The sequence below is a fragment of the Parasteatoda tepidariorum genome, chromosome X1 (assembly GCF_043381705.1).
Source record: "Parasteatoda tepidariorum isolate YZ-2023 chromosome X1, CAS_Ptep_4.0, whole genome shotgun sequence".
In the NCBI taxonomy this organism is placed as follows: Eukaryota; Metazoa; Arthropoda; class Arachnida; order Araneae; family Theridiidae; genus Parasteatoda; species Parasteatoda tepidariorum.
In genome coordinates, this window is record NC_092214.1 from 65143964 (window position 1) to 65169237 (window position 25274).

General features: G+C 28.6%; 1 protein-coding gene across 4 annotated transcripts in view; it reads left to right on the top strand.

The window, feature by feature from the left end:
* The window catches only part of LOC107451513 (LIM domain-binding protein 2), a 207347-nt gene that overhangs the window by 174965 nt on the left and 7108 nt on the right, over positions 1–25274 (top strand). The window contains exons 6-12 of one of the 4 annotated variants that reach the window (XM_043041483.2): positions 5557–5729; positions 13635–13700; positions 17532–17654; positions 17748–17765; positions 19232–19321; positions 20616–20739; positions 25144–25271. In XM_043041483.2, the coding sequence (XP_042897417.1) occupies positions 5557–5729; positions 13635–13700; positions 17532–17654; positions 17748–17765; positions 19232–19321; positions 20616–20739; positions 25144–25271 (722 nt within the window). The remainder of the gene's footprint in view (positions 1–5556; positions 5730–13634; positions 13701–17531; positions 17655–17747; positions 17766–19231; positions 19322–20615; positions 20740–25143; positions 25272–25274) is intronic. The other 3 variants (XM_043041484.2, XM_043041486.2, XM_043041487.2) reach the window with 3 other exon arrangements.

Here is a 25274-nt window from a genome sequence, read left to right on the forward strand (position 1 = left end):
AGTCTTTTACAATAAAGTCTTTTACAATAAAATCTTTACAAATTGGAAGCATCTAAAAGCGGTTCTTTAAATATGCAACTCAAAATTCATTATACAAAATAATATAGTATTAAAATAAGGAGAGATTAAAAGTCATGTGAAAATCCCTAGCTATAACAGTTCAAAAGATGACTGAAACCTCGTGAAAAAGCAGTTGAATCAGGACTAATCGAGAGCATAAAAAAGTGATTCTCAAAGTGTGTCATTCAAACATTGTTGGGTAAAATATTGTAGTAAAGCATTGAATTTTTAAAAACTATGTATAAATCCACAGTAGAAAGCGTGTTGATGAACCAGAAAACAAAATTGATAAAACCGCATAGATTTATAGTGGGATCTTCATTAATCAAGTGTGCCATAAAGTCATTTTTTTAAAAACATAATTCTAAGTTTGTGGATGTTATAATGTATTAAAGGATCAAGATTTTAACAAATCACTTAAAATTTTGTAGTTATAATTGCGGAAACAAAGCCATCTGGATGTATGGTGAAATCAAATACCAAAACGGAAATGGGCAGTTTGAAATTTTAATGTCGTACAAAATCAGATTGAAAACAACAGAGAGTTAAAAAATGTTTGAAAATTCATGACTACTGAAAAAAAATAATAAAAAACTATAAACAACTTTGGCATATGAATCTGCTTGAAATGAGTGCTAAAAAGTGGATTTCTCAAATGGAAATTTGCATGTTGTAATAACATGGTATTAAAAATAGAAGAATTTTAAAATCTGTGCACAAATCCACAACTGTAAGGATGTAAAATAAAGGGCAAGATTGCGTGAAACATGATGCATGATTTCTAATTGGCATGTCATAATAAAATTGAAGCAAATATAAAGATTTTATAAATCTTGTCAAAATCCATTACATTTAACCATCATTAGACAAGGCCATGTAAAATATGATAAGATCATCACAAATTGAGCTTTTCAAAAGGTGGTTATTACAAATGAGATATGAAATTTGTGTGTGTTAATAAGATCTTCTTAATGAAAAATATTGGGGCTAAATAATCGAAAGCAATAGTGATGAAATTGGCAGCAACAACTACTGAAAGAAAAATGATGAAAAAATCACCTATATATAATACGCTTTATGTGATTCCGAATTCGAATGTCATAGTATTGCAAAAGTGGAATTTTCAAAACCGCGTTGCTTCTTGGCGAAATTGGCTTGATTCTAAATTCATGTGTGCTTGTAAAATCAGTCTCTGTTAAATTTTTTTTAACCAAGTAAAAAAAAATCAAGAACTAGGGTAATTGTAGCTACGCCTTTAGCTCAATTTACGCTTTTGTTTTCATTTTTTGCAATCTGGCAATCTCATTACGAAAATATTTTAAATCAATCTTGAAAAAATTCCCGTTAATTTAAGTTCATCTGAATTCGCTACTCGCTTTATAGATTTAATTTCATGTTTTATTCTGTTTTTCTTTATATTTTATTTTCTGTTTTTACGTGATATTTTTACTTTTTGTGTTCTATTTTATTTGTTGTAATTTTTTAGAAAAATTTTTGAGTGCTTCTCACACTATTGCATTGATATATTTTGCTTTGGCTATATTAATGCAATATTAGAAAGCACTCTTTCTTGCGGACGTAATCGTGTGAGCTGATGAAAAGATTATATCTTTTATTTTCCGGATTTTTTAAAATTTTTGTCCTTTTTTTTTCCTAAACGGTTTTTGTTATTTTTATTTTTATTATTATTTTTCTTTTTTTCTCCTTTTTTTATTGTTCTGTAATTTTTCCCTTGTTTTCTCTACATTCCCTTGTCTTCCACATTCCCTTGTTTTCTCTACATTTCTCTGCATTATATATATATATATATATTTACATTTGCGATTTATGACAAATAAAAAAAAAATAGAGAACTATAGATTACAATGTCAATATCTATCCTAAACTATATTAACAATTAAAGTCACCATCATGTGAGTAATTTTATTGAATTTTTTATCCTTCTCACATTTGATTTCTATTAAAGGTTATTTAAGAAGTTTTTTTGTTTCATTCTATCAAACATTTTTTATCATATATTTAATTTAAAATTATTGTAATTGTGGGAGATGTCATTGCTCACTGTTTTACATTAATACTTTCAAAGTATTATTTATGAAACATTTAAATTTTTACTGTTTAAAATGTAAAAATATTATTACACATTTGAAGAATAGTTGAAAAAAATTTTGTACCTTGGGATATTGTTTCAACAGGTAATTTAGTTTTTTAAAATCTCAGTTTGGTTTCGCTGGCGATATTTATATCAGTTATTAAAGTTATCTATTTTTTATAAGCTCTTTGATGCCATATTAAAACGATTGGTTTATTTATATGTTTCCGCAAAAAGTAAGGAAGCTAATGAGGTGTACTGTGATCATAAACACTCTTTTATTGAGCTAAAAAAATGTCGAAAATTTCGGTTTATATCCATTATTCATATAAATAATGGATAGATCATCCTCTCTTGTATTTTGAGGATTACTATTGTTTAAGCGTGAAATCAGTTCTTCCTGAGAGCTATTATGCAGGGAAATTGGGTCATAATGCAGAAAAATCCTTTAGCTCGCGTGTGAAATCGATTTTTCTTTGAATAAATTTTTATGTGCATAAAGAGTTTTTTTTCAAGGTCTTAATTTAGTTAATTATAGATATCGATATTATGCATTATAAATATCAATATTTTAGATTTTAAATATCAATATTTTACATTATAAATATCAATATTTGTAGCATTGCTGGAAATTTAACATCTTTGAAAGATTATAAATATTTTGAAAGAACATAAATAGTTGTAATGTCATATTTTTGTAGGCAGGTCTCTTGAGGGCATTTCACAGATACGCAACATTAGCATAACAATTTCTTTCTCAAAAATTTATTGTTAGTTTTTATATTGTTTTCATATTGTAATTTGGAGTATTTAGCACGAATGTAAAATATAATGAAGCAGGATATTTAGTTTCAGCATCGAACAACTATGTTTTGAATTCCCTTTCAATAAATTTCTTTATTCTTTAAAAAGCTTTTGTTTTAGAATATATGTAACTTTCTAATATCTAACTTTTACATGAAAATGTCTATTAAGTTTATGTTATAAAGAAAAATCATGTTAAGTCACCAAGACTGACAAAAAAATTATAATTTTGAAGCAGGCATCTAAGGGCACTGAGTTATGAACGACTCGTATAACAAGAATTCTGTTACAAATCTTACAAAACAAATATAAGAGTATCGAAAATTCAAAAGTATTCTCAAAAATATGGGTACATATTCAAAATAAAATTAAAAATACTTCTTTCTGAATTAATAATTTTAAAATAACAATGAGTTCGTTATTGACTAAAAGTTGAGCTGTGTGTAGAATGAGAGAAAGAAACATAAAAATTGCCACAAAAGAAAAATGGATTTGTAAAAAAAGTTAAAAATAGTGTTTATGATTTTAATTTCTATAACATAGAAAATACATTAGCATTACAAATTATACATTTATAAATGTGATATTTAAAATATTTATGTATCCTAAAGTATGAATAAATACTCTTGCGTAATAAATGTATATACTTTTCTTTGGAAATGTAGATATTTATTTAAAATCATGTAAGAACATTTTTTTTAAGCTGCAGTTTTTATAATCAAAATTTTAAAATTCCAATTACTCTATTTATAAAACGAATTTAAAACAGAACCTAAAAAAAACTTTGAGTTTATTTAAGATATATTGCTTTGATATTTTATTTCAAGTTGATTTAATTTTCTTAAAAGAACGCTTTTCGATTCTGAGCTTGAGCTAAAGTAGGGCATGAAGTACCTGTTCGTGAAGCGGGCACTTCACTTCTTCATCTAAGATAGTGCCCGTGGGCAACTGGAATAATGACGATAAAAAGAATATTCCACAGAGGGGATTCGTGGTCGACATCCGTGGCTTTTATCCGTGTCCAAGTCCTGGAAGGTGGGAGAAGGGACTGGAGCAGTTTAACTAACTCCGCATCTTTAAGGAGTCCCTGAAGTTCTCTGACAATGTGTAGAAATCTGGTCGCTGAGCTTGCAGCACTTCTGTGTTGTCTCTTCCTCGATGCGGTCTTTCTCTTCGGCCTTGCTCGGCATCCTGTGAAACAGGCCGGCTGTTTTTCCTTGCAATTCACACATGTCGGAGGCTCATTCTGGGGTTTGGTGCTGGTGAAAGTGAAATGCGCTTCCGCGCATTTCGTGCAACTTCTTTGGGCGTGGCCAAGGCCTTGGCACCTAAAACATTAAATTTTTTAGCGGCTGCCACGAAATCTTTCCACTCGGACAGGTTTGTCTAGGAGTCGGTCAACTTTGAAGATTCCTCTGTGCTTGGGATCGTCGTTCAGGATTACTAAGTACAGGGGGAGGAGCTTAAGTTCCTGGCCCCGCCTCTTCTTCATCTGTTCAATTTTGATTGACCGTAGACCAATATCTGAAAGGTCTTTTTCGAGATGGTGAATCTCGTTATCGGCCTATAATCCTTGGATGAGAATTTTTAACTTTCTGCTAGTGGGTTGCAGAGTTTCTATCTGTTCTGGATTTTCTGCTGTGGTCTCGGCTGTAGCCGGGACTTCTGGGTTGTGTAATTTCCTCCGGCGCTGGTTCAGGAGCTATCTTTTTCTCCGGGTGGAGTGGTTCACATTCTGGTTCAGATTCAGAGTTTTTTAATGTTACCGGGTTGACATTACTCTTCTTCCTTTTCTTCTTCTTATTGGGTTTTTCTACTGGTGTAGATATCTCTGGGTTGATGTCTGAGATCGGCTTTTCTATCTCTCGGATTGATTCCTCTAAGTCCATGGAAGTGTCAACTGGAGTTTTTCGATTCTGATTATTCCATATTTTTTTTATATACAATTGAAAATATTCGTTAAATTAAATTTGTGATAAAGAAATTAATTTGTTCAAAAAATAACTTACAACTTGAACAAAAAAAAATTTGTACAAAAAAAATAGTAACATTAAAACTGACTAAAAAAGAAGTGAGAAAACGGCAGATGAACAAACAAGTATCCAAACTCGGAATAGATGTTTGAAGGTAGGTGGGAAATGCAAAGAAACTATTTCCCCCTTAATATAAACCGGTGAGACCTCCCTCGTAGTGACTAAAACAATAAAACACGCCCCCTGTAACCCTCTTAACTGTGGAGGAGATTCCTTCTCCTATTCCAACGCTGAAAGTGTCACATGTCCACCAGATGACCCCAAGATCAGATGTGACAACTGCTGTCACAGCCTATGGGAAAAGGTTAAGCATGCCTTTAATTAACTTTTTCTTTTATTTTGATAATAAGAGATAATTACTTTTTGAAATGTACACATAAAATAGTATAACAAGGTAATTTAAAAAGAGGTTGAGGGTCAAATTCAGTTATTACATATTTTAATGAATAGATTTGGATCATGGAAAAATTCTTTTATCAAAAGTAAGGTTTCTTTTCTATGTTAATATAATTTTTAAAGTATATTGTAGTACTTTGTGTAATTTATAAGTTTGCATTTTTCTTGTAGCCATTGGACGAACACTAATTCCACGTTATTTTCGAAGTATATTTGAAGGTGGCGTCTCAGATTTATCGTTTAATTTAAAACATCCTAAAGAATCTTTTCATAATACTAGTATCACTCTAGATTGTGATCAGACAACAATGATTACATATCATGGAAAACCAATGTATAATAAAGTAAGTTATTTTTTAAACAAATTTCTATTTAACTCTTTTGTGTCCATTTAAGTATTATAAATTTTTGTTCTTAAAAAAACAGTATCAAAAGTTGAAATTAACATCAAAATTTGAATACTCATTGGTATAGTTGAAAGTTTAAATAATGAATTTAATGATTTCATCAAAATTTTTATACTTTTTGAGGGTGCTGAATTCAAATTGTGGTGATTAAAGTAATAATGTTAGTGATAATTTATTGTATTGTGTATGTTGATGTGTAAAGAGGAACAATTGAGAAAAGAAATTCTTTTTTGTTAAGTACTTAATTGTTCATCATAAATGCAACAAATAATCAATGCTTGTGTAAATACATCAGCGAGTGTAGAAAGTAATGGTGTCGATAATACTCTTTTTCATGTATCCTGAATTCATGAAATTTATTTTTATTAATCAAGCACTATAAGCAAAATAACTGTAACTGCTTAAAAAAGAGATTTTGCAATTCAAAATAAAATAAAATTTAAATCCTTTCCAGATTGTCTAGTGATGGGATCTTTTTCATGACACTAATGGAGGTGTCAATTTTGACACAAATTTCGAATATGCTGTAAAATTGTGGAAACCAAAAAAATTTATAAAGGAATTAAGCTGAATATATTTTGTTAACAAATTTTGTATTTTTGGAAATATTTGTTTAATTAACTTGCAAATAATGTAAGGGAAAAAAAATTAAAATAATATAGAATAACTTGTTTTTTGGTATATGATGGAGATGATATAATTATTAAGTTGGAATTTTATCTAAATTTCTTTCCTCTACATTAAATTGAAAAATGAAATAACTCTCAAATGTTTTTTTTAATTTTTTATAACTGATCATTACTTTTGAATTGGCCAGAAAGCAGTGTCACAAAAGAAGCTAGTGATAAAACTATTCCCTTCCTCACACTCTACTCACCTGCAGACTTTTCTTTGGAATATTTAATATCTGCCTCAACGATTCAAATGGTGGACTGAATTCAAGAATTTTTAATCACATGTACCACATTTTTGTTGGTGGTCGTGGTCACTGATGGCCTTGCGGCTCAGGCTTTATTGCAGACCTGTTTATGACAGGATTCGTATGCAACAGGAATTGTCAGGGAAAACAAGATTTCAAAAAAAAAGTTGGGGAAAGACACTGGGAGACACTATTTTATCCCAAAACTGGAGTTGTCAGGGAATTTGATATCCTATCAAATTGCATGATTTTATTCTTTTGTTTTCAAAACTAATTTGCGCTTGCTTGATAGAGGATTAAGAAAAAAACTCAGATTTTTTATCCCGGACATTTTTTTTTGCATCCTCAAAATTCTTTTATTTTTCTTTGAAGTTTCTGGAGTGTTGTCAATTGGATGTCCGAGTTAAGGAACTTGAAATTTCAGCCCTGAGAGTATTGCCTTGTTTGATTTTTTTAATCCACTTTTCTTTCTCAATTGTCGCTGTCCTTGATTTCTTATTGTCTTATAATTTCGGATAATACATTAATTATTATTCTTATTGTCTTATAATTTCGGATAATACATTAATTATTATGAACATAAAGTTTTTATTGTCTGCTACGTTTATTTGGTATCTATTAAAGAAACAATAAGTTTTAATTGCAAAAATTCTGATTCCTCAGAGGTGCAGTATCATTTGCAAGTTTTGCCTCTTGTGGAATCACATCTGCTTTCATTGTAAATCATCTATTGTTTCAGAAGTTTTGTATATTAATACAGTACAGAACCTGTTATCCGGAAATCAGAAAACCGGAAAACCAAAAAACCGGAACGAAATTCAATTAATTTTCCCACAATTTTAAAAAAAAAAAATTTTTTCCCTCATAAGATTTTAGGATTTTTCTTTCTATATTGAAAGATTTTTACCTTACCATCAATTTGGAAATAATCATTAGTGTAATACTTCATCGTTTTTTCTTCTTTTTAAGATTATTTCCAAATATAATTTTTTTTTAAGTTGGGTTTAACAATAAAAAAAAAAAAACGGCTTTTTGTAGCGATTCAGAAAACCGGAAAAATCAGTTATCCGGAATAGCGATGGTCCCAATCGTTCCGGATAGTCGGTTCCCTACTGTATAGGCATACAATTATTTACTACTAAAAGCAGACAACACTTTTATCAAGCCGATTGCAGCTTTCTCTTTTTACAAGTGGTACATTTCTGTTCCACTACGTTATGAGTCCTCCTCCCTAGTTTACAAAAAATTTCCTTCTCAATAAATTAGTTTTTTTTGTTCATGAAAGTTAAGTTTAAGCCTCAGATGATGCAGATGAATAAGAATCTAATTAAGCTACTCTAAAAAAATTTGCACTTTATATAGGAACATATCGAAAATTTAAATGCATTGTATACTTATTAAGATTGTGGAGATGAAAATTTTTTAAAAATTCAGTTGATTTTATTATATCGTGCCTTTTCCCGGGTTTTAATATTCATGTTAGCATTTCTTTTGACCACTAACTAAGAATATTCTTATTAATTTTTTGAAAAAAAAAGTGCAAAAATCAACATATTTTTTTATTTCATTAAAATAAAACTTAATACACAAGTTTTAAGTTGAAATTTTATTTTTTTTATGTGTAAAAAAACATTTAATTCACCCTCTGTTTAATATCCCAAGTTATCTCAGACAAATGAGAAAAGTTAAATATTAGTCTTTATGATAGTTTTTAAAACAAGGGACAACACAAAGTGATACTTGGCATTCTGTACATTGGTATCTGGTCTCTTTTCTTTCTGTCTTATCTCTGGAATTTTTTTTGCTAGAGCATACAGCATATTATTTTGTTGGATTTGATTATTTCTCTGTAGCAGGAATAACATCTGGAAAATGCCTGGAGTTTTGCCTCAGTGGTCTCTTTATTCTAAATCGGGTCTCTTCATAGTAATATATTTTCCCATCCAAGTCTTCCCTTATAAGAAATAAACTTTTGTCAATTGTTATGTATCTTTCAGGTACAATCAAATACTGAAACTTCTCATGTTGGGTGTGTACTCGCATCATATGCAGGGGTGAAAATTTTCCGTATTTTGACGGATTTCCGTCTTTTAAAAAAAAAACACTAGATGGAGCAAAACGGAATATTACTATAAGTAAATCCTAAGTTCGGTTTTTATTTTATTTTGTGCGACGACCGATTCATTCTTTCTTTCTTTTCCCCGGTTCCGTATGTAGGTTAACGTCAGAGGGGAGAACGGGTTTTCTCTAATGCGCGAACGTGTGTAGGGGAAAACGTCACTGCAACATGTGACTTCACCTTCCTGTTTAAGGTCGATCAGTAAGCTCCGTGCTTGCGCGAATAAATTTCCGTTTTATTTTTCTTTAGAAAGAGAAATTGGTATTAGCTAGAAGTGAAGTAAAGTGAAATGGCGACTCACAAAATTTGTGGATTGTTGTGGAATTGTTTTTCTATCTCACATGTCTACTAGTTATGGTGTGAGTGGGGGTGAGTTATTAAATGCTATCATGGAATTTATCAATGACAATGATGCTTTGAAAGTTAACGATGAAGGAATAAAAAATAAGTGGAGATTTGCTTGGTTAGCTTGAAAATTGTTTTTGTTATTTATAAACTTAGCTAAGTATTATTCTTTTCCTTAAAATGCTAGCACTTTATTTTATTAGAAAATTAAATGTTTGAAAAAAAAATTAAAAGCTGAGGTAATTTTTGCTTGAAATAACTAATTACTTTGCATTTTCTGTTTATACTTTACTCCTGAACAATTGTAGGTTTGCTAAAATAAATATGGAATTTTTATAAGCCTTATTTCCATTTTGTGTATTTTAATTTTTATTGAAAAGTTTGTTCACAATTTTTATGAAAAGAATGCATATATAATTTTTTGTTCACTTAAAATTATTGGACGGAGCACGCCCACTTCTGATTTTGAAATTTTCAGTCTTGACAATTTTTGAAACTTTCACCCCTGATCATATGTGTCGTTGTTGAAATGCAAGTTTAGCTTTATTTGGCAAAATTGTCTATGCCAATATTTTTGCAAATAAATGGTGTATTCAACAGCTGATTTTTACTCCAATAATCTTGCAGATCCAGTTTCCTTACTACACCTTGCAGAATAGTTATTCCCCCCCCCCCGAAAAAAACATGTTATTTTATTCTGAGTAGTAAGACACCCTGGTTTTGAATTCAATCTATGAACACGCTGTGCTGCATATAGATTAGTTTCCGTTGTAGTAATGTCAATTAATTCATCAAAATATTTATGGAAAAATTCCAAAACATTATTGCTGTTGTCAGTTTTGAAAGTCATACTTGATTTTGCAGTGAAAGCTAAACAAGTAGGCGTAGGTGGCAACTTCGTCTTTTGAATTTCACACCATAGACGAGTTGCCGTCAAATCGTCTGAAGTTTTTGAACTATCGTTTTCCATAATGCTACTTACTGAAGAATCACTTCCACTATATTCAATTTTCATATCTTCATTATCTGAAAAATCATCTGCATTGGTTTCACTTTTGTATGCAAAAATTTTTTCTACTCTTTTTTTTTCTTTCCCTATGTAAATTCAGCAACCATCATATATGCAATTGCACAAAACGCGTGTGCAGTCCCACAATCTAACAGCATGTGGGAAATATTTGTAGTCATATATTCGTAGTGACAATTATGCCACAAGCAACATTTCTAAACAAAGCCTGGCCGACTTCCAATCGCAGCCGATTATTATTTTTTTCGCTTTCCCTCTGAATTATACAAATTAATAACACATAAAATTAGCATCTTAATATAAACTATTTACTCTTAAAAATATTTATTATTAATTTTTATTTAATACTTATTCATATATTACATTAATACTAATAAAGCTTCAAAATATAACTTGTAAATTTTCAATAGTAACACATATTATAACAAAGTAAAAGTTTGTACTTTTTTCGTATTTTGTTAACTTTAAAGTATTCTGTTGAGGATTTACTGAATAATTATTATAATTTTTTATTATAATTATGTTTAATAATTCGCTATAATTTGTAAAAAATGAAAATTTAACTAGGTGAGAATAATTTTAAAATAATTTTTGAAAAAATAGTTTTTTAATTTATATTTTACCATGCAATATTATATTTAATGTTTTTATCATCAAGCAGAATATTCAGAATAACATAAGTATTTTTATTAATTAGATATAAATAATTTAGTCATAAATTAAAAATTAATGATTATAATAATTTTAAAATTCTATTTGAAACTATCATATATATATTTTAAAGAGAATGTGAAAATATTTTTTTTTTGATATATGAAAAAGCTTTTATAATTCCTTTTAAATTTTACTTGTTTAAATTTCAACTATTGTTAGAATACTTTTTGCTAAACAAAATTATTGGTCATTTTTAGTCTCTTCTATTTGTTACACTTTTTTACAGTGTCCTGGAAGAAATCCCAACTCTGATTGTAATTATATTTTATTATAAATTAAAATCATAATTACAGTTTTATTATAAATTAAAATCAACAATTCATATTAAATGCATGTTGTATAAAATCAACAATTTAATAATGTCTCAGTTGATAACTGAGAAGAATTATAAAATTAATGCTTGGTTCTTTACATAATTTGTTGGATAGTAAATTATAATTTTGTACTTAAAAAATTTGTTTCTATTTTTTGAGATGCTACTGAATTTGTAAAAATTTTTTTCTTTAACCAATATATAAATTTTGAGTTTAAAAAGTATTGAAAAACTTAAAAATGAACTTTTTTTAATGTTTATTATTTTTTTTTATATTGTAAATTCACAACTTCGAAATTCCTGATTGCTTGGGGGTTTTTAAGGTCTGGATTTTGAAAATTCCGGATTTAGGTATGCTTTAAAATATTAGGGATGTTAAAGTTAAAAGCCAAAATTGCAAAAAAAGAAAAAGAAAGAAAGTAAAGAAATGTGTTTATTCCATTGTAAATTCACATGGTTTTTTGATCGTTATTTCTGCTGTAATTCTCTGAATTTCCACATGGATTTTAAATTTTCTCTATTTTAATATGATGTAACAACACACAAATTTCGATTTTTTTTTTCTCCGATGCTCTCAATAACCAACGATTAAATTGAAAATTCAAGTTGTTTAATTTTTGGCAATTATCACAATGCATATCTTCATAGTTTTTTAAAATCTCAATATTTTTAATAGAGTAATATTACTAATTGTAAATTTTGAATTCTCAATTTTTTTTCCAGCAATATTGCTTTGGATTTCCATCTAGTTTTTCAAATTCAGACCCTCTTTTTTAAACTACATTATTAGAACAAGTGAAATTAAAATCATATATTTGAGTAATTATTTTTTATATAGCATTCTATTGACATCGATTTCATTAGAAATTAATGCGATCTATTGTTAGTGTTGCTACAGATTTTTGAAAATCTGTGATTTGAACCCTCTGTTGGTTTTGCACATAAAAAGTCATATTTTAACCTATAATTTTCTCTGCGTAGCAAAACCAGTTTTTCCATCTTATTAGATAAAAGAAATAGTGCATGGGGGGGATATCCTCCCATTTTTGTCCATTTGCTTAACCACCAGTAAGTTAATAGCACAATAGCATTATGACATGCACATTTGAAATATCAAATTTTGGCATGCTTGATTCCCAATAATTTCATTATAAATCCATATGGTTTATATCCAGTTATCACTGCAGATTTTCGTATTGTTTTTTTTAATACAGTACCATAATGACATACTCTACAATATTTTTTTTTAAAAATACAAGTTTATTACGTTATGCTAATTTTGCATCTTCTTTAAAATTGATTTTGCTCATTTCTTTTGTCATTAGTTGAATATATTTTTCCTTATTTTTGTAGTCATATTGTGTGTTTTTTATTCTGTATTTATTTTAAATCACTATTATATCTTTAATTAAGTTTGCAATGATCTTAATTTATGCATTCTAATAACCATTTTGCAGTTTTGTTTAGTAACAATGCATGGCTATTTTTTTAGTAATTTAGTTTTTGCTTGAAAATGTTATTAGCTTTCAATCAAGGAGCAGTTCTCAAGGCTTGAAACTATCAAATCATAATTGTTAAATAATGTAAGAAATCAAACTAAAACATTTTTTTTTAATTCAAAGCCAGATTTTGATCATGATAAATTCTTAACATAAATAACTTCTTTCTTTTGTTTTTCGCCCATTTAATTTTTAGTTTTTATTTTTAATTTTTACTGTTCATCAATTACTTTTTAGGTATCAAAACACTGAGTCTAAAGTGATTACAAGCACATCTCTGAAAATCTTAAAAATTGTGTACAGGATAAAAAATAAAAATAAAAAACCCTACCTAATTTTACTCTAAACTGTTTTGAAATTGATTTATAAAAGTTACATGTATATTCTTGATTACATGTATATTTTTGTATATTAAATTGTTCTCTTTCTGCTTATTATTTTTAAGTTAGTTGCAGTTTCTTATCTATAACCACTTTCATCTTTAAAACTTCTTTCTTTATTATTTTAATCTTTTTAATTTTTTTTAAATTTATATTTTACCTTAAGCATATTATGCAATTCTTTTTATTATTATTATTGAATTATTTTTATTGTTCAATAGTCTTATTTTTCTTGGTATTGTTTAAAATTGTTTTTGACAAATAACTTCAAAATGGTTTTAAATTTCGTGCTTTATTATGTTGTTTTAAAATTCAGGACAAGTGCTAATACATTTACATTAAAAACAGAAAAAAATATTATTTCGAAAATAGAGGCTGCTCTTCATGTGATATGATTTTCATAATTTTGCCCTAATTTTAGTTATTCAAATAGTTCCAAATAAGTCTTTTCATGAAAAAAGTTGTGCGTTAGAATGCTGCTTGCATGTATTAAGATTTCAAAAATTTAATAACACTGCATTGACAGGGACTTGGTGGCCAGTATCCTAATGATCCAATGAAAGACCAAATTGTAAAGGATAATGCGGTTGTGGTATGTCTTAATTTACATAATTATGTTCATTTTTGTTTCTGTTGAAATTGAATTATATTTTTATAGTATTGACTTCTAGCATGGATTGTTATTACTTTTCTCTTTTCTTTTTTTTTTCATTTGTGCAATGCAATACGCTTCATTTTTTTGAATTCTAGAATGCTTTCTTTATTGGCTATAAGTTCTTGACTCTGTTCTTGAAATAAAAGTTTGATCTTTTTCTTCTAATTGCATGTTTTTATTCTGTTTTTGATTTGATTGCTTATGTTTTTGTCTTTGCTTTGCAGTTTTTTAGGCTTGTGAAAATATTATATTTGCCTTAGTATTTTGAAGGCATGGGTACTTAAAACCATCTCTGCGTATATACTTAAATGAAAAGTCTCAAACAAATTTTTGTATGTCTACTAATTAAAATAAACTTTAATAATTAAAATAATTTTAAGGTGTGTTTTTAACCAGAATAAATAAAACATGCTGAATATTCTTGAAACTTTTTGAATTCATTTTGTTTAGTTGGCTTGATAATGGGAATTTAAAAGCTTGGGATAAAGCATGTTTTTTATAGGCTTTAACAAACTTTAAAATTGTTCCTCTTCTTCAGCAGACTGTGATATGATATTACGATATGATAATTTAAGTTTATTTTTACTGTGAATTTACTGAAGAGCAGTAATATTGCAAAGGAGCAAAAGTATCGTTCTATAACTCTATATTTTTATTTAATTTATATACATTTCCACTACAGATTTGAACACTAAATACAATCTCCTCTCAAAGATGAAAAAATGACCAAATTTAATTAATGGAATTGCAATCTTAAGTTATAGTAAAAGAGGGTGCTGTAGTGATTTTGTGGAAAAAATTAAATAATTGAACTATTGTTTTGTTACTTTAAAATTTCCCTTCTTTTATTATATAATTGAAATTAATTACTTAATCAAATGATAAATAGCTTTTTTTTTTATCCTTTGTTGATCAAAAGACAAAAGATACTTAGTTCTGTTTTTCAATAAATTATTATTATTATTATTTTTTTTTTTGCAAATTGAAAACATTTGTTTAAAAATAATTAAATTTTATGAATAAGCATGCTTGTGTAATAGGCAAATGTTTATTTTACAGCTTTTCTGGTACCTATTCAAATTCATATTTTGATATCAAAATAATATTTTGATATTCCTCTAACGATCCTGTTTTTAAAGTTTACAAAGATTTCTTTAATTTTAAGGATCTAAGCTGAGTGCACTAAAGTACAATAACTATTAAAAATGTTTCAAGTGTAGCTAAACTTAGTGGTTTAGACATCTGTCACTTGTTTTCTTTCTTTGTCGCATATGAAAAAGTATAAGTTCTTTTTTTCTTGCTGTTCTTTCTTTCCCTCTTGCCTCCTTTGCACTTTATTTAGCTCTTCTTTCTTATATGAAACTTGGTTGATCATCAAAGGATTCTCTGTTTTTATTTCAAATATGTGGAAAATCTTAGAATAACTGCCAATCAAAAAACCATGTTGATATGCATCTGGAATTTCACAAATTGAAATCATAAAAAAGTTATTGCTCAAATGAGAGGTTCAAAATTTACGTGACTCAATAAAAATACATTGAATAATCATTTAAAAAATTACTGGTATTTTTAAGAAAATATTTAATGATTTTCAAAGTAAATGATATTAAAAATGTTTAATAATTAAAAAAACAAAAAAAAATTTCTCCCAAAGCCTATTAATTTCTCTTAATTTTCAGAAATCTCACTTAACATTTAGATATTCTCACCTTTGTTTTTTACATTGAAAACTTTCTGTTTTTCTTTTTTTAGTTCAGTATGAAAATTTTTTAATAAATATATTATTTTTTACATAGACTATTTAATTCATACTTTCTGCATGTTTTTGTTCATTTGTTGTTTGGTTTCATATTATTAAATTTCCTCTTTTTTGCTTGACCCTGATATATTGAATGATATGTGATTGATTTGTTTCTATAATTGTTTAGGTACATTGTAAGTCTGAAAGTTGTTTTCTTACGAACATTTGTATTTTAGGGAGAAAAAAAAAACTAAGATAAATTTTACCTACAACACAACTAGAGGTTGCTGAAAGGGGAATGTTTGTTTAATAGAAAGAAAAGTTATTAGATGAAATTTCTCTTTACAAAAAAAGTTTTTGTGGTAAAAAAGCAATTAAAAGACCAACATATATAATAAGCTTAGCATATTTACATTTCTCTCTCAATTTACTCATTATGTCATTTGCATAATATAGCTCTTTATTTTTTTAAAAATAAAAGTAACAATTTTTGTGAATGATGTTTTAAAAACTAAATTGTTTTCTAATGACGTTAAACAGAAATTTTACAGATATGCATTTAACCTTTCAACGACTGTGTTTCACTTTGCTTTTTTCCCTTATAACTAGTTTTTCCTTGTTATTAAAATGGCAAAGGGAGAAGTGTTTTCAAAACTTTGCTCATTTCTGACTTGCCAGAGAGCTACCTGTAGTGTGTACTGTGTTTGCCAGTTGCTGTTTATCTATCTTACTCTAATTGCTTAATTTAAATACTAATGAATTTGATTAATTGAAATATTATGAATGAGTCATGTGCCTGAGTATATATATATATGTATGTAATTTTTAATGTAAACATTTTTTAGTATAAAAAATGTAAGCAAAAAGTGTTTAAAGTCATCTGCAGCTAATGGCACTACATACCTGTATCCAAGTGTCCAAGGTTTTATTTTTGCAACATTGGGAACAGCAGTAGCTATAGGCTATGTTGCAATTAGCTGAACCCTGCACACACTACTAATGTGCAGGATACTCATTCACTGACAAAAAGAACACTAAGCAATCTAAAAAGATATATACCTTTAAAGACAAAAGTTGATTTGCTCAGAGTGGATGAAATTGCACCATTTATGTATATATTAATTTTGTAGAATTTTAATAAGAGTGAAGATTCTCAGAAAAAGTCCACAAGAAGTAACTCTAGAATCAAAGAAAATTTTATTTGCATCAACATTCCAGACATTATGATAGACATAGGTTACAGTTAATTCTAGCATTTAGAGTATATTTGAAGTTTCACTAACTGGCTTTTAATGAGAATGGCATCTAAATATTTTGCTATGTTTGAAATTACAAAACTTTGTTTGGCATTTTAGCTTTGTTATGAATCTTAATTTTTTCTGTAACACAGTCGGACCCCGATTTAACGAACTCATCGGGACCGGAAATTTTATTCGTAAAATCGGGGTTCAAAAAAATTTTTTTTTGTACATATGTATTATTAAAAATTACTAGTTATTAACGACTATCTAAGATAAGAAAGAAATTTCCTGTTTGACTCATAGTCCACGTAACAAACCCCCGGAAAATGACCTTGCAAGTGTAATGTCTTATTGACTCTGCCCACTTACCCACGACGAATTTTTCCCCCCTGTTGCAGGCTTTTCTTTTGTTTGAGACGAATATGCACTTTTTCTATTTTATTCCTCCCAGGAAAGATTTTTTTCCCTTTAGAATCTGCCAATTACAAAAAAATGCAATATTTTTCTGATCAAAATTAATGAAAAATATTTTTTCCGGATGCTGAAATAATTCGTTAATTAGGTTTTTTTTACTCTGTTTTTGCTGGGGTTGGAAAAAATTTCGTTAAATCGCGAAATTCGTTAAATAGGGGTTCGTTAAATCGGGGTCCGATTGTATTATTACTTATTTAATGGACTGACCTTCAAGAGCCATTTGTTTGGAAAAGTGTTTAAATTAGCATGGATAGTTTTATAAAGACAATGCTTCCCTTATTTATTATATCTAATGATAAACGCTTTTCATAGGTTTGTACAGAAGGGAGGTTAATTCTTGAATTTACATTTGATGACCTCATGCGAATTAAATCATGGCACTTTGCAACAAGACAACATCGTGAATTAGTTTCACGTAGTCTCATTGCAATGCAGGTGAGTTATTTTTCATCATTTTCTCTATTTTGTAATTATATCTATTTTTGTATTCTTCTTTTAATGAAAATTATTTCTTCTTGCATTTCTCAGATGTCCCTTCATATGGAGGTAAGAATATGTTTTATGACTCAAAACTAATTCAGAATTATCTTATATTTAATGTACTTAATTCAACTAAAATTTATAAATTATTAATGACTTATTATTCAATCTAAATGAATCTGACATATTTAATATTCTATTTATCATCTTCTGACAAGTTAACCTGAACCCACAGGACTATACAACCAATTAATATAAAGTTAAACATAAAAGTATATTCCCTCAATGTGAATTATTTTTTCCTTCACAAATTGTGCTTAATGCAACTAAACTAATTTGTTTAAAGAATTAGAAGTTAAAATGTAAATTACATAACTGCTTGTAGTCAAATAATAGAACTAAAAGAGGATTTCTGGTCTTGTAGACTACTGAGGATTTATCCTGTGATTTAAGAAGTGAATATCTTTATAACGCAAACCTTAAAACCTGAGGCTTTACAATATATATACCGATCATTACTTAACTAGTAAATATAGCAATATAGTTCTGAATTATTAATGATTAAATTAACTTTTAAGTTCAAATACTGTAAAACACAAATATAGGAAAATTAAAATTTATTATTTGCAGGGAAATTCTCGTGCACAATATATATAAAATTATCAAGCACATTAGAATTAACTAATAAAGTGATCAATTTTAGTTTACTCTAAAGATTGTAATCTCTTAGAGTTATATTTTAAAATTATAGGAAATATTTTAAGTTTATTCTCTGATTGTTAATGTTTCATCACAAGGATGGCCAACAGTCAATATTTTAAGAACCCCCTTTAGTTTAAAAAATCTTGAATGTGCTGCTTCTCATTTCTGTACTATTTGAATGTAAATATTTTCATTGCCAAACATTATGAAATCAGAAATTTAAAATAATTAATTTATATACATTTTTCGAAAACAAATTTACATTTTATGCATAAATTCATATTATAATGAGATATTTATGGTAATCGCAAACAATAATTGAAAAAAAATTTCATTACTTCACTTAATTTTTACCAATTGTTTGATAGTCTGTGATAGAGCAGAAGTTGAAGTGTATTTTTTCTACTCTTTTATTAGAAGACTTGGAGAGAGAACAAAAAGCTAATAGAAGTATATTTAATTTTTTAAATTAGTTTATTTTCTGTAAAAAACACATGCAAGTTTCATATAAAATTTAAAGAGCAAATTTCTGCTTATTTTTATTTATTATTTTTTGCGATATTGAAGCTTTAATTTTCCTTAGGCACTTGTTTTTTAAGATATGCGTTGTACAAAAATTTTAAAAATAAAAAAACATTTGGGTATTTTTTAGTTAAATATATATTATTCTTTTTTTTACAAGTTTATGAAAAGTTATTTCAATTCAGCATTACTCAAAATATTAGGAAATTAATTTTGTATGATTATTCATAGAATATTTATTTGTATGTACTTTGTAAATTAATGAAATGTTAATTGTTATTATATTCTGATAAACTTTTTTTCTGCAGGCCCAACAGCAAGATCCTGTTCTTTTGGAACAGTTGTCCAAAAATATCACTAGACAAGGCTTAACAAACTCAACATTAAATTATTTACGTGTAAGTTGAAGTATTTTTAAAATGTCTTTGGACCATTAGACATATGTATGTTCAGTGCACCAAAAAAGAAATGGACCACTTTGAATAACTTTTGATCTAGCGATCGGATCTTCACGTTTCTAAGACTCCTTCTTAATGGTGTAAGAGGGTGACCTCAAATATGTTAATTAGTGCAGTCAAAATTAGACACAAAAACGTGCTTTCTCTGAATAAATGTACCTTTCTTTCTAAGAATTTGTATTTCTGATCCCAAAATTATAGTGTAATCTGGGAAATATGGTCCCGATAGTTTGGTTAGGAGATCAATCCAAAGTTTGGACCCCTTAATTGACTAGCTTTCGATTGTCTGGATTTGACTTTTTTCGTATTTCGCCAGATCTTGAGAACTTTTTGCACACGATTATAAAATTCGTCTATCCTTAGATAATTCCATGCAATAAAAAATTTTTATAAAACAATAGTCGAAGAATTTTTTGTATTTTGCATAGCAAAATACAAAATTTGAGTGAAATCGGTTGAATGGTTCCTGAGAAATCAAATTTAAAGAACGTGAAGATCTGATCATTAGATCAAGAAAGTTATTCAAGGTGGTCCTCTTTTTTTTTGATGCACTGTACACAGAGCCGGATTATACCTTTCGTGGGCCCTAGGCATAGCCGTTTTTGGGCCCTCCCCTCCTTCCCCCACTCCTCCCCTCTTTTCAAAATATATGCTAAAATTTTCTTGCATATTTTTATTAATATGGATTTTAATTTACAAATTTGTTTATTAAACTTTATCTGCAATACCAATATACTGCCGATATTGCACTAGATATCGATAACAATGTTAAAGATAAATTTGTGAATATTTTTCCTAACATTCACATTGCATTAAGAATATATTTGTCGATTCTTGGATCAAATGCAGAAGGAGAAAGATCTTTCTCCAGATTAAAATTGATAAAAAATTATTTGCGTTCAACAATGATCGTTTAGCATCGCTCACACTTATGTATATTGAATATGACATTTTGCGTAGTCTTGGAATTCGACAGCTAATACAAGATTTTGTTGAATCCAAAAATCGCGTAAAAGTAATATATTAGATCATAAGATTCTGCAAAATAATTTATTACCGAAAAATATTATATTTATCTTCATAATTTTGTGCAAAATACACTTGTTGTTTTTAAAGCTAAATTATTTTTGTCAACAAATTTTTCGTAGGCCCTAGGCACGTGCCTATAGGTTAATCCAGCCCTGACTGTACATGTTTTTATGGTGTGCCTTGCCTAATTTTATTTTTCTTACAGTTATGTGTTATCTTAGAGCCAATGCAAGAGCTTATGTCAAGACATAAAGCATATGCTTTAAGTCCAAGGGATTGTCTCAAAACTACTTTGTTCCAAAAGTGGCAGCGTATGGTGGCTCCACCAGGTAGTTTGTTTTTCCAGGCATAATTCTATCAGGTTTTGTAAGCTCAAAAGTATAAGATTGTAATGTATCTTCAGTTATAACATACCCTAACTTTTCCATAATAATTTTTGGGTGCATTTTATTGCCTATGACTTGATAAATCAGCCATTTCTTTATGAACTAAATTTTTCATTCATTTTGTCATGTAATAATAAATAATAACTTTGCATTATTAAGTATTATCTTGTGTAGGTCTGGTAGCACTATCTTACTTCATAATTTGCATGACTGTTATGTAACTTAACATATTCCCTTTGTTTATTAGAATCATTTGCCATATTGTACTATCAGAATGAGATTTCTCATGCTGTATACCCATTAAAGGATTAGGGACATTAGGGATGCAAAACCTGCAGCCCGCTGTCTGCTCATGTGCGGAAAGCTTTATAACACAGTGAATTCTTTCTCCAAAAATTTAAAAAAAAGCAAACAATGAGAATATTACACAATCTATTTTTACAGATTCCATATTATTTCTCGATAGCTTTTTCAGCGGTTATTGTAAGGAATTCCACATGGTTTAAAGAAACCCAATACTTTTAATTCAATATTACAATACATGATTTTCACATTTCAGAAATAATTTTTTGACACGCTTTATTTTTGATTCAATCATAAATCCAAATGAAGTTTTGCTCGATCTTTCGGCAGTTACAACTACTTAGTATAGTTTTTAAAATCCTGGTATGTTTAATACGATATTCTGACTCATGAGTTATCAATCGCGTATCCGATTAATCACTTTTTGAAGCAATTTATTTCTGCCAATTTCATTGTAAAATCCTCAATTGTTATTCGGCAGTTATAACACCGTACTTTGCAAAGTTTTGATGCGATAATATTATGACTCTTCAAGTTGAATCACACATTTAAATAGTCGCTTTTCACTGTGCTTTCTTTGTACCGATTTTTTCGTAAATCTAATAAAAAATTTCTGTGCTTCTCCAAGTTGATATTACGGCACTTGTTTCAAATTGCACGATTTCGAGTTATTTTGCGGCTGTAAAAACATCGTATTTTCATATAGTTTTGGAAACCTTAATATGATGTTATGATTCTCTAAGTTGGATCTTGCCTTTAAAACACATTTTTTGTTGATTTGGTTGTAAATCTAAATAATTTTTTTAGCAGTTATTTCTGCTTTTCAACATGATTTTGAAATTGCCATATTTTTATTACGATATTTATTGTTAGACTTTCAAATTTCCAATCGTTTATTTAAATAATAATTTTTTAGGCACTTGATTTGTGCAGATTTCCTTGCTATTATTATTATTTTGCAATTATTTCTATGCATTCCCACAGTTTTAAAAATGATGAGAGGCGGATTTTAAACTGTGCATTACTGACGCTAACAGAAACGTTCTAAAAAATTGATGCATTATTATAAGATTTTTAGATAAGATTTTAAGCTAGATTTTTTTAAAAGAATAAGCTAGAGAGAAACAGAAAACTTGATTTTTTAAATGAAACTTGCCGTATTTTTAGAAAAAATTTGCTATAAAATAAAGTTTGTAAACGCTCTTTAAAAAATACTGTATCATGCTAATGAAAGAAAAGTTAATTAAAAAAAACAGCAAAAAAATATGTTTTTAGTTCCTAAAACAGGACTTTCACATTTTTGTATATTACCGGTGTAATGCTAGTGTACATCAAAAAAGTGATAGCAAACGATTAGGCTATCTGAAATGTTCTGTTAAAATGCTGTAAGCTATAATAAAAATGGAGAAACAGAAAAAAAAATTTCATTCTTAGAACTAAAGGCGTAAAAATGACGAAATTGCTTAAATATAATTTTTAAAAAATAAATAAATTAACAGAAGTATGAAAACTTGTGGTTCAATATAATGTAATCTTGTTTCAATGCTTCAAATTTCGTTTGTCAAAAGATAAATTTGCAAGCACCTTATATTTGCATATTTTACAAATACAGGGTCTTTATAATTAAAGTTCCACTTTGAAATGGCTATAAAAATAAAACTACCCGACCAAATGTCATCAAACTTGGTAAATGTCTATAAGAGGTCATGGGATTTTAGTTCCCGCAACAAAACAAAAAAAAAAGTTCAAAAATTTACCATTAGCGGAGAATGGCGCTGTATGCAATAGTGTTAAACAAATGTGTTACACGGGTTTTACCGTAAATTTGCCGTAAACCTTGCGGTGTCATTGGACCTAGGCATTTTCCTATTACAGTACGGAACTTTTGTAAGGCCCTCCGTTCATTGCTGCCTCATTCATAGTAACATTTCACGAGCAAAGCAAGGTCTTGCATGGTAACAGACATTGTCGACTCAGAACACTGACAGCTCAGACAAGGCGCCTCACTTTTATAACTGCAAAGTTGCATGACGTGTAAAACAAATTTGCATATTTCACATTTGTTTAACACTATTGCATACAGCGCTATTCTCCGCTAGTGGTGAATTTCTGACTTTTTTTTGCAGGAACTAAAATCCCATGACCTTTTATAGACATTTACCAAGTTTGATGACATTTGGTCGGGTAGTTTTATTTTTATAGCCATTTCAAAATGGAACTTTAATTATAAAGACCCTGTATACTACTCAGTTTACTGATAAAAAAAAGTTACCTTTTAGAACATTAATGTTTAGACAGCAAGTATAGTAATATTTAATTAAATACATGTGCGGCCCTTAATTAGTTAACCTGCTGTACAAGTGGCCCTTCACTGAAAAAGGTTGTTTATCCATACCTTACCTTTATCAATATAAATACTTAATGTATTTGAAAGAAATATTTTTTTCTTTAAAACTTTTTTGAGTGTGAGCATAAATAAAGGTTTATATTTTCAAAAAATGTTTACCATAAAATAATTACTCTATAATTCCTATAACCTCATCAGTGTGTAAGGTAAAGAGTATGCTTTTTATTTGGAAACTCACAGACAATTCAATATGTGTATATAAACCAAAGTAAAAAGATAGAGCATGCTACACAAGGAAATAAACGTGTGTGTGTTTTTTTTACCTCCTCTTTTCTCCATAAGCATTTCAGCAGAGGAGTGCCTGTCTTCAATGGGAAGACAGAAGAGTCAATTAGCTGTCAGGGGTGTTAGGTAATCAATTAGCCCTTTTCTGATCTGCTTAGGAAAAAAAAGTACCAACTTAGAGCAGGTTCCCAAACCGTAAAGACTGTTACATAGCAGTAGACCCATGTTTCCAGAGTTAGAAAAAATGCTTATCATGGATTGAAGAATCTGAATTGAAAGATTTGATACAACTACTACTGCCATTCACATCAAAGTGATTAATTTTATTAAGAATTCGGAATTTTCTCAGAATAAGCCAAAGGATTTCGTTGCCTCTGTCTGAAATTGGGTTGTATAATTGATTCCTGAATGGTAACAATTTTCTTGTTCGAGCACACACTAAGCTTACACAAAATCTACCTGTTGAACTAGATACCAAAATTAAATACTTTCAAGGCAGTTAAGAAAGTTATAGAAACAATATATCATTTCAAAATGAGCAATATGATTAAAAGCATCTGCAATATGGACAATATTGCAGATAGGCATTTATGAGATAGCCTGTAAAATCTTAGGCAACCCCATTAAAGCAAGTTCTTAGCTCTGGAAGGGAAGAGCATTCCAAACAAGCTGTACAAGATTCAAGACTAGAGATTTGGCTAACTAGTATATCTTCTAAATTTTTTTAGCTTCAAGTTATTCCTCAGCTAGACCACTAAGTTATCAATCACAGAAATAAATTTTGAACCGAAAGCTCCTTTGGAACACCAACAAAGGGGAACTTTATACCACAAAGAAGTCAAGGTACCTTTCAGAAAACCCATCAAACATCTTCTAAATTTTGATGATGATCACGACCATAACTACTCCAACATATTGGTAACTTTCTGTAATGTTTAAGGGATGGTAGCGGGTCGCCTGCTCTCTTCATATGTGGTTAGTCACAACCAAAGTAAAGCACCACATGCTATTGTTTCTGTCAAAATATGTAGTTTTAAATTTTTAAAAAATTTTACATTTGTATTACTAATATAACAAAATACCATTTTCAAACAACTAAAAATAAGTTACCTTTGCTAGGAATTTTTTAGTTAGTGATTTAAAGTTTGTGAAATTGAGTACCTTTAAGGTGAAAAACGAATCTACTCCTTTTTATGTTACTTAACTTACCAGACTGAGAAATTAAAAACACAATTTAAAAGCTCATAACTTTCTGAAAAAAAAATTTTTTTTAATTAAAATTTTTCATATATATATAAGGTCTTGATATAAAGGGATAAATTGAGTTAGTAAAAAAATTATTCAGAATCTTAATGTATTTAAAATTGTATTTAAAGGCTTGTTGAATAAATGTGTTATTTATTAATTTCTAGAAACCCAACGCCCTCCTAGTAAAAGACGTAAACGAAAATCTTCTGCTGCTAATAGTGGTGGAGCTAACATTGGTGCAAAGAAGAAGAATATATCACCCGGTCCTCCAAACTTTACTCTTGCTTCTCAGGTA